The sequence below is a fragment of the Juglans regia genome, chromosome 13 (assembly GCF_001411555.2).
Source record: "Juglans regia cultivar Chandler chromosome 13, Walnut 2.0, whole genome shotgun sequence".
Lineage (NCBI taxonomy): Eukaryota > Viridiplantae > Streptophyta > Magnoliopsida > Fagales > Juglandaceae > Juglans > Juglans regia.
In genome coordinates, this window is record NC_049913.1 from 26,450,856 (window position 1) to 26,461,314 (window position 10,459).

General features: G+C 38.1%; 1 protein-coding gene across 1 annotated transcript; it reads right to left on the reverse strand.

Moving 5' to 3' along the window:
- Window positions 1-6,051: 6,051 nt before the first annotated feature.
- Window positions 6,052-10,177, reverse strand: LOC108979098 (lipase). The gene is made up of 8 exons (XM_018949691.2): window positions 9,691-10,177; window positions 9,465-9,559; window positions 9,232-9,335; window positions 9,026-9,126; window positions 8,832-8,935; window positions 7,829-8,266; window positions 7,302-7,433; window positions 6,052-6,464 (listed from the first exon to the last, which is right to left on the reverse strand). Exons 1-8 carry the CDS (start codon window positions 9,952-9,954, stop codon window positions 6,305-6,307), a joined length of 1,398 nt encoding a protein of 465 aa, XP_018805236.1. The 5' UTR covers window positions 9,955-10,177; the 3' UTR covers window positions 6,052-6,304.
- Window positions 10,178-10,459: the final 282 nt, after the last annotated feature.

Sequence of the window (10,459 nt, forward strand, 5' to 3'; positions counted from 1 at the left end):
AAAATCCTTCATAAGAAAATGAGAGCAATGAAATTTAAAATAAACAGAGTTATCTACACAAAATTGACGCACAAACAATAAATTGCTGGAAATAGAGGGAACATGAAGGAGGTGTCGAAGTAGAAATTTGCCAGAGGCAGTGGGAAGATTAGATGAGCCAATGTGGTTGATCGGAAGAGAGGAGTCATCATCAATGCTAACTTGATCAAGGCCATGATAAGCTGTTGAGTCCAGATTTAAGTTGGATAAATCTACAGTAAAATGGGCAGTAGCTGCAATGTTAGGAAACCAAACATTCGGTGGAGCTGAGGGAGAATGGAGGGTGGTTAAGTGAGCAACGAGAGAAGGGGGAAGAGATGCTTGGTATGTCTGGTTGAATCGATGCCAGCAAGTTAAGACTGTGTGGCCTAGTTTAAGGCACACTTGACAAATTGACCGAGTGTTTGGTTTAGGAGAAAAGAAATTAGGAGGGCCTCGACCGTCCCCCGACCATGAGTGCCTCTACCACTAGAAGGTGGTGATGAAGGTTTGAACGAAGTGGTATTAGCCAACAGAGAGGTATTGGAAAAAAGACATTGTGTTTGATGAGAAAACCTCGACTCATGGTTTAACAGAAAACCATAAACCTGCTGAGGAGTTAAGGGATCCGGTCTAGTAGTGAGAAAGGTGACTATATAGTCATAGTCAGTGCCCAACCTAGCTAGAAGATACACAGAAAATTCAAAGGGGGAGAGGGGTTGTCCTGCTGCACTAAGAGAGGAGGAGAGGGTGGTGGCTTTGTGATAGAAGGTGGTGATGGAATCAAAACTTTTCTTTAGAGTGGCTAACTGGTATTTAGTTTGCATGACATGGGCACATGATTGAGCAGCAAAATGAGTATGGAGAGTGTACTATACTTCTTTGGCCGTGGTGCAGTCAAACACCTGGGAAAGCACTTGTTCAGAGAGAGACGAATTGAGTGCAGAAACAATAAGCTAGTCTTGAAGGAGCCAGTAATGGTAGGCAGGATTCGAAAGATCATCAGTAGTGGGAAGGCATAGGAATGGTGCCATCGACATGGCCAAAAAGCTAGTTGCCTTTGAAAAAGGGAACGACCTGAGCTTTCCATAGCAAATAATTATCTATGGTCAGCTTAATAGTAACGAAATGAGAAACAGAGTTAATGATGGAAGGTGATGGGGAAGTTTTGGAGTTTTTTTCTGGGCCAGGATTCATGTTTGGGTGCTGAGAAAGAAAGAAAAAAAAAAGGGAGCTAAGACCAACGTCTAGCTCCGGTGCCATGTTAAAGTAAGAAGAATGAAGGCACACCCACTGTATGGAGAAAAACCTCAACCAGACTGTATTGATTCCTTGTGACCTCTTTGGTCTATTTTTGTACAATGCTTTTTACAGAGTATAGTAGCATATTTATATCGACTATTACATATCAGAATAATATTCTAGCTAAAGAATATTTACATAACAGAATTCGTTACAAGAATAATTCTAGAAGATTTCACTGTGCCACCTATTCTAGGCTTTTTCCTTTCCGTTGTGCTGAGTCAGTACTTCTAGAATCTTCAAGCATTTGTGGGTCTTCATGCTCTGCTTTGTTTTTCCTAACACCTCTCCTCTCCTCTCCTCTCCCTTCTCCTTGTCCTTGCGAAGAGAAATCTCTCATTTCATTGTCACTCTCGCCGGAAAGGAGTGACTAGCTACCTTTGAATTTGTTACTTTATATTGTAGACTCTTTGCTAAGGCTTTTCCACATCCTTCGGAGAGAATGTTTTTATATTTGCGATGAGAAATAAAAAAAGTAAACTTATCTTGTTAATAGGATGTTGTGCTTCAAATTTGGACATGAATAATGTCCAAAAAATGTTTATGCATTTGTTGTAGTGATATATTAATATTAATGCCCAGAAACATTCCCATGTTTCCATATTGAAGAGATGCGACAAAGTGTTCTGATCATTGTGCAATGTCCTAATCTAATGCCTGGTGGCATGATTAAAGCCGATGATCATAAGCTATATCCTCCTTACTGAAAGATATAGTTAAAAAGTTAATTTGCCATTGTCTGCACTAATTTAGCTTGTCTAATTTGTCTCTCTTCTCTCTCTTATTTACATATTATCTCATTGCAAATAGGCTACTTATTTTTGTTTTTCTTCCTTTCTCTTTTCTTCCTTAATTCCTTCTTTTTTTGCCCAATGAAATATCATTACACCAATACAATATTTCGCACGCTTAATTAGTTAGGCTCTCCATCTATCGATCCATTGATTATCCTTGAATTCAAACGAATGATTGACTTGTAAGCCCCACGCACATGTTATTTTTCCGTGCATAAAGTCCACATGCTTCCCTCATTAGGTGTTCTTTCAATAATTTTCTATCCTTTTCCGAGAAGCTGTCTTCTAATTATTTACGTTTTCCTAGCAACATACACTCGTTTTTGCACCTTTATTTGAGGATCTTAAGGATGAAGGAATGGAAAGTTTCAAAAGACATCCCTAAGGAATTGATGTTGAGTGCATCCATACCCATTAGTTGGATTACAGCAAAAGTCTATCCTTGCTCACAAAAAACATGAGTTAGAGTCTGATTTATTGCTACCATTATTTTTGTTTACACATTGTAATTCTTGAATGTAGTTTGCTTTTGCTGAGTTCTCCAATCTTCCTTTTGTACTTAAACTTTAATTTGAGAAGATCATCATCATTATTTTATATCATTTTCACATCATAAATAAAATATTGAAATAGTAGTGGTTCTACCCAACACAATACCTAGAGGGGGGTGAATAGGTGTAGTTCAATTTTTCTCTGGTCTAATAAAAATATTGATAACCATACAATTAATTAAACATACACATCACACAAATAATCAAAGCAGAGATTTGTTCACGAAGTGAAAACTCATTTGAAGAATTTCTTCAAAATATAAAACCACTCCGGGTGTAAGTAACCACCTCAAATCTATTATAGAAATATGAGTTCGTTACAACCAATTTAGAAACACTCACAAAATCTTTGTAGTAGCTAAAACTTGGTATGAAACTCCACGAGTGACCCACTCGATCTCAACACACATGTAGTGTTGGAACTCCGATCTTTCTATAGCATTGCACGAGAACCTCTCAATCTCTACAGCAATAGCAACTCTGGAAACCTTCTGGCCAATGAACATGTCCACTCCAATGGATGCAAAGGTGTTTTTATCTTGAGTGTGATTTGGTGGAGGTATATTTTCCAAGAGATTCAACTTTGAATGTGGGAAAAGTCTCTCTCAAATGCTCTTGGAAAGGAGCTGTGTTTTTTGCTCTATTTTTCCACATCAATAGAAGTATAAAGAGTTCCCTTTTATACTTACCAAGAAAGAGGCGCTCAAACCTAAGAAAATTAAGTTTTCAGAACATTGGCTAAGCGAAGTGTCGAGCGTAGTCGAGCGAACTTTCTGATTTGAATTTTGCTCCAGCGAAGTGTCGAGCCGAGTCAAGCAAACTCTCTGACTTGAATGTAGCTCAAGCGAAGTGTCGAGCCATGTCGAGCGAATTCTCTGACTTCAATTTCGCTCGAGCGAAGTGTCAAGCCGAGTCAAGCGACTCTCTGGCTTGAATGTAGCTCGAGCGAAATGTCGAACCATGTCGTGCGAACTCTCTAACTTGAAGTTCACTCGAGAGAAATGTCGAGCGAACTCTCTGATTTTAGTTGGCCCTCCCTTTTTCACTTTGACACACTTCACACTTGTTACAACACAATTTTACAAAGATTTTCACAAGAAAATGCCAACACACTCATTTTTACATTAATAAATATGTTATATAATTTTTCAATCAATTGATACCACACAAAGGGACGATAATTGACAAGATCATAAATAACATATTTCTTACATGGGAAAAACTTCAAACCGAACTAGGTGTCCTTTGGCATTTTACACCTTCCAATAGAATTTAGACACGTAGAAGATTTATGTGTATTATGGTGGGTGCAAGTTGAAGAGGTCTTTCCTTCTGTCTCAGTTTTCCCTTTCTCCCCCGAGCTATCCCCTCTCCTCTCCCTTTCCATTTCCCTTTCTCTCTTCTCCCCCCCCCCCCAAGCTCTCCTATCTCTTAGATAGATCCCATCGTCGCGAACCTCTCTCCTCTCCTCTCATCTCCTCTCCCTTCTCCCTATCCTCGCAAAGGGAAATCTCCCATTTCGTCCTCACTCTCGCAGCAAAGGAGTGACTAGCTATCTTTGAATTTGTTACTATATATTATGGACTCTCTGTTGAGGCTTACCTAACTACCTGCAAACTTTGATATTACCAACCTCTCTGCTGAGGCTTTCCCGCATCTTTCAGAGAGAATGTTTTTATATTTGAGATGAGAAATGAAAAAGTAAACTTCTCTTGCTAATAGAATATTGTGCTTCAAATTTGGACATGAATAATGCCCAAAAAATGTTTTTGCAGTTGTTGTAGTGATATATTAATGCCCATAAACATTCCCATGTTTCTTAAAAGAAATGTTTCTTCAATTGTTGTGCTTGGTAGAGAATTTGAACTTGGCAGAGATAAGCCATGCATAAATATCAACATCAACCCAATTCAACACCACTTGTCATTAGCAATAGGATTCACCTGGGAAGTGGGAAGAACGAATTATGTATTGTATGCTTCGTGACTATTTCTTCAGGAAACCTGGCTTTTCCTGAGTAGACATAATGCACATCTTCTTTCTACGTCTGCAAAATATCTACTTCATTAGCTGGAAACAACAAATATAGAACTACTTGTATACTTTGGTTTATGCTAAAATCCATAAAACTTGCCTCCTTCATGCCAAAAACACACATATGCACATCTACATTGAAATATTCTACACAGAAAAGTGTACAGAAAAATTCTTTGATTTTGAACATAGTTTTTGAGGAATTATTTTTTCTTTCGAGCTTGAGAGAGAGAGAGAGAGAGGGCAAGATACCCACTTTCGAGCTTGAGAGAGAGAGGGAGGAGAAAGAGAGATGGACACAGGGGGAGGAGGAGAGAAATGGTGGAGTAAAGAGATCGGGAGAAGATGATGATTTTGTGAGGAATAGCCTACATGCAATTCTATTACTCATTTTGCTATATGTCACAACCCCCACGTGTCATGTGTTTATTGGTGGATGTAAAACACGGATTCTCACCTCATCCAGTTCCTAATGCCTCTCTTCTTACATTAATGTAAGGAAACTGATAGTATGACTCTCAAATATACCTATCAAATGTGTCCACTTATATATTTTAATTTTTTAATTTTTTCTTAATTACTTAGAAAATGATTATTAGTGAAATTTTATTTTTTTTATTTTTTTAAATAATTAAGGATGTTTAAAAAATGTTTAAAAGAAAAAAAATATTTATACTAATATGCATATTTGATGTGGACGCTAGCATTATCCTTAACGTAAACTTGCTTAAATACAAGCGGGCCCTGCCATTTGCTCAAAGAAAACAGTTCCGGAGGGGGTGGTTAATTCCATTAAGGGGCCATTGATTGGAGGAATGTACATCTAATGTGCTAGGTTTCCACCGTAGTGTCCGGGTTCAGAAGAATTATGGCCCCTTTTAAATGGGTTTTGAACCTCATAGTGAGATTAGCACTCAACTTTTTTAGAAGCGGACCTGAAAGCCCGTGTTTCACTTTTGCCCATGTAAATCCAGTCCTATAGATTTTATAAAATTAAAATCACTTCATATGTTATAATATTACAATCTGACTCGTTAAATTACGTCAATTTATAAGTTAATTTTGATAACTCCCTGTTAAAACACACTTTTATTTATACTACATATGTTGCCATCAGACTACCTTTCTTTTTTCTTTTTTTTTTTTTCTTTCCCTGTCCCAAGTAGAATAGTGCACTACTACTACTAGTTTTCGTTTGTTATTTTATTCTGAGAACTACATCTCAATTAATTCCAGAAAACATGTGTTCATATCATTGCGTTTCATTCGCTTCTCTCACTTGTTTCTATATTCAACGCCTGATTTCATAAACAAATAAAAGGCCGAGAAAATAAGAAATGAAGTTCCTGAAAAATATGGGGAAAACAGTTTGTTTTCGTGAAGAAATATTACTAATGCGAGAAAGTCTGTTCTATAAAGCTAAGCCTCTTGACATTAGCTTGTAAAGAAACGGGGGAAGAAGCGAACTGTAAAGCTAGGAGAAGACTTACATTTACATTTACACCTGCCAAAAATAGAGCAAATAGGTGTACAATGGAGATAAAAAAAAAAAAAAAAATAGGTTGTAGCCTATCGATAGAGAGAGATTTGAGCCTATCAAATGAGCTATTGGTGTGCTTCGTTTGGTAACGTTGGGGCAGACTTCCTAAATACATGCTTTCTGCAGCGTTCAAAAATGCTGTCATAAATCAGATCAAATTGAACTCCAGCTCTCTCCCGATTCACAATGAACATTATGTGATCGCCTTCCACAATCTTGTAGTACCTGCTTCAGCCAAATGCCATGATCTCTGAGTAACCCCAAATAACAATCCGTAAAGCTAAGATGAAATGCTAACATGAAGTGTGAAATTCCAATATATTATTATTCGAACCCAATACTGCATTGGACTATTAATTTGTCATCTTGATGATTTTTGTTTTTTTAGCATTAGGATTATGTGAGACTGCAGTTACAAGAACTGACATGGCTGATTCAGCCAGCCATTAAGGAGTGGATTTTTGGATGTGATTCCCAGGATGAATTATTTCACTATAATGATCATTTGCAACACATTCCCATTAGAGCAGCACCTCTTTCCTTGACATATTTAGATGATTAGCAGTTTCTTGGTCACCCTACTTTTCTTTTTCTTTTTCTTTTTTTCTTTTTTTTTTAAAAAAAAAAGAGAGAGCAGTTTCTTGATCACCCACAAATTGCCAACTCGACTCCAGTGGCCCAATTAAGCCATCTTTATCTAAGCACACATAATAGCAACGGAACGGAATGAATCTCCATAACTGTAGTTCTTAAATAGAAAAGTATCCTCCTCCATCTACCCAAAAAGTAATCTGTTTTTGATAAGTAATGAGAATAATTAACTTGGGTCAATAAGAATTGGCCAAAAACTGAAGCAGGATGTCAGATATTTTGGAATTTCACTCAAGTTTGAAACCACAGGTGTCAGATTTGTCTAAGAAAATGCCATTTACTAAGCTAGAATAGTGATTACTAAATATGAGAAAAAAATACAATCAAATTTCAAAAACTCAAGCTCTATGATCCAAAGAGTAAATTAGATTTTGTTAGTTAAGCAATTAACAGATAAGATGAATGACATACCAGATGCCCGGTTGCAACTGTTGGCACTCTGAATCATTTTTGACAAATTGACATGGATGTTCAGTTGGAAGACGAGGGTGAGTCATGGATATAGTGTTGAGAGCTCCATCATTGTCCTGCCAATCCTCATCCCTGAACATGCATTAACATGAGGGTTATGGCACCAACAACAAAATTTAATTGTTGTTACAAGTAACTGCCATTTTTCCAGATATCAAATTCAGTACTAGCTCCAAAATCAAAACTGTAATTGATTGGTTGGAGCAAAATATTACATATTTTAAAGGATAACATACATATTTATAAAAATTCTAGAATTTAAATACAGTGGTAACACTGATCATTATTGAAAAGGAAAAAAAAAAAAAAACACTAGACAGCAAAGTGTCACACTTGGCAAGATATTAAAGAGAGAATCTAGATTTGAGCTGAAAGGACATTCAAAATCACAATACCCTTATCAGAATAAAAACCTCAACTAATTGAAGCACAGGTTAAGAAGCTGATGCCAGAGAAAAAAAAAATACCTATAGCCTTTATAAGGGGGTGACACATCTGGAGGATGACGCCATTGGCTCATCTGCAGTACTCTTATAAAAAGCAATGGGTGGATGCCGAATATGCCAGAAGGAACTGTGACACCCAAGATCTTCCTAGTACGCTTGGTAGCATAGCTGAAGTAGTATGTATTGGGAAAGGTCTGTAGATGGCAGTTGAGTTGCATGGACCCTTGAATGGTAAGATCCGGGAGGATCCAGTCTCCTGAAGCAAATGGACCTGAATTCCCCAATAGGCAATCAACAAGACCCCAAACACCTATTTTCTTCCATGACAGGTTAAAGTGATCAAACCCAAAATTGTAATATCCCTTCAGCCAGGGAATGTCAAACCAATCATATATTATCACTCCAACACGGCACAACTGTAGCAGACATATAGGTTTCAGGGTTCTCCCATCCTCTGGCCTGGTACAAGCTCAAAACACTTTAACATGTTAAGCATCAGGAAATCATGCGGGAGAAAATGGGAACAGTGGTGAAAACATATAATGACATAGTTTGCCAATGACTTTAAAAATGACCAGACTTCAAAAAAACATGTGAAACTAGCTTAGATGTATTATCAGAACTGAGCGACTTATATATATAATATACAAACAGAATGATGACCTTATGCAGGCAGACAGGCCAGCTGCCACTCTATTGGATGAAAAATCCCTTAAATTCTTTAAAATAGCCATCATGTGTGACCTTCGGGATATTGATAAGTTTTAGCTCATAGTCATCTTATTTTCTAGTTGTTCTGTTTACAATTTGGTCTCAGTTTGCCCAAACACCCCTCATTACATAAGATATGAAGTCATAATTAAATGGCAATCTATCACATTTTTCTCATTTGGCGAGTATTATTTCAACACTAATGACGCTCGGACTTAGTTGGCAACAATTAAGTTGGAGAATTTCATCGCTGTAATTGGAACAAAATTTACTAAAAATCAAATGGAAAGAACAAGTTATGAACGGAACTCACTGCATCCCATCTAAATAGGTTCTTGTGGTCCCATTGAACGCTCCTGACAAGGATGTGATGCTCAATACCCAGTTCTCTGAAGTGTTCTCATACCCGTTGAATGCCTGCGAACAATATGAAACATAAAATCTAATCTCTTCAATTTAAAGACGTATTGGGGCTTCCCCTTTGTTATCAAAGACAATTTAACCAACCTTATCAGCCAGCATTTGCTGCAAAACACGAACCACCTGTGCTCCGGCCGAGTGCCCCACAAAGTGAATAGGATGATCCTCATCCCATTCAGGGTAATGCCCTGCGGATAAGTTCGAATAAGACCAATCATATGGACGATTGAACGTATAGAAAGAATTGGAAAACACGGACTATAAAAGCTAAATGCTCTCGGGGGATCTAGAACCTCGTTCGTAAACACGGCCGAACTGCGAGTGACCACAAGCGTTGCTGTGTTCTTCTCCGTAATCGACTCGACCGCCTTTCAAATAAAAGAACAATTCTCGAGCCCTGAAACCCAAAGCCCTATTTTTAAAACTACATAGCTCAAACGGGTAAAAGAAACAAAAAAGAAGAGCCAGAAGGAAAAAGCGAAGCCATGAATGAACCTGTACCCAAACCTCCAAGGCACATACATACCTATCATAAATGCTGGTTAGAGAGCCCAAATCAGGCACAAGAACCCTTTCGTCTTTCTTCTCTGCCCCAGCGAAATACGATAAACCTCCCAATCTCTAAGAGCCAAAACAAACAAATAGAATTCCGAATTGAATAATAAATTGCTTCATAGATTGCGGCTTAAACTGAACAAAGAAAAAAACAAAGCAGTGAGATAAATTATATATACGCGAGAGAAATTAAATACCCCTTTGCCGAATCCAAATATTCCATGGACTAAAACAATCGGAGGCAGATTCTCAGCATTGGTGCTTGCCCCGCCGGGCAAGTCGTCTTTGACCCCAGCATTCGTATTAGGCCTAAACAAACATTCATTCAGAGCCAGGGAGAGATCACCGGCGACTGCTGAGCTGAATATGTAAAACCCATAGAGTAAATGAACCACCGAACTCACGAACAGCTCCGCTAATTGCAGCACAGATACCCCCCATCTGATCATTCTCTTTGTCATAGAAAAAAAAATACCCACAAAGAAAATAATACAGCGGGGGCAAATAATTCAAAGAAGAGCCTTCTTCGAACCCCAAGAAAATCAGAAGCAAAAGAAGGCTCTAAGCTGAAAATGCTTGGGAGAATAAAAAAGCTCTACCTTCAACCGGTTTTAAGACCAGAGAGGTTTCTCGAAGAAACTTGTTTTTATGGTAAATATAGTTGCTTTGCTTTCGACTTTGAAATTGGGTTGTCACGACTTTCACATTGCCCACCTCGCAAAGAAACGAAAATAGTCTCCAACAATTACTATTCAACCATCCTTTCATTTCTTTTTGTCGTCTGGGTCTTGAGAGAGCCGCTCCCACAGGCTATAGTCGTTGTGGGCTCCCACTGGAACCCACGCCATAAATTATTAAACCTATGAAAATCCAAAGAATTTCGCCTCAATGTTAGCGTAGCGATGGAAAATAGGGGAAGGTGGTGAAAAATACCCGTGGCCGGTGGGTGGATCAAGGCTGGAATGC

What these genes read in the sequence shown, in the direction of transcription:
- LOC108979098 (XM_018949691.2), bottom strand. Translation starts at nt 9,954, where the DNA reads ATGACAAAGAGAATGATCAGATGGGGGGTATCTGTGCTGCAATTAGCG. An exon ending in TATTTGGATTCGGCAAAGGG is followed by an intron (nt 9,560 to 9,690) that starts GTATTTAATTTC and finishes TTTGGCTCTTAG; the next exon opens with AGATTGGGAGGTTTATCGTA. An exon ending in CTAACCAGCATTTATGATAG is followed by an intron (nt 9,336 to 9,464) that starts GTATGTATGTGC and finishes TTTGGGTTTCAG; the next exon opens with GGCTCGAGAATTGTTCTTTT.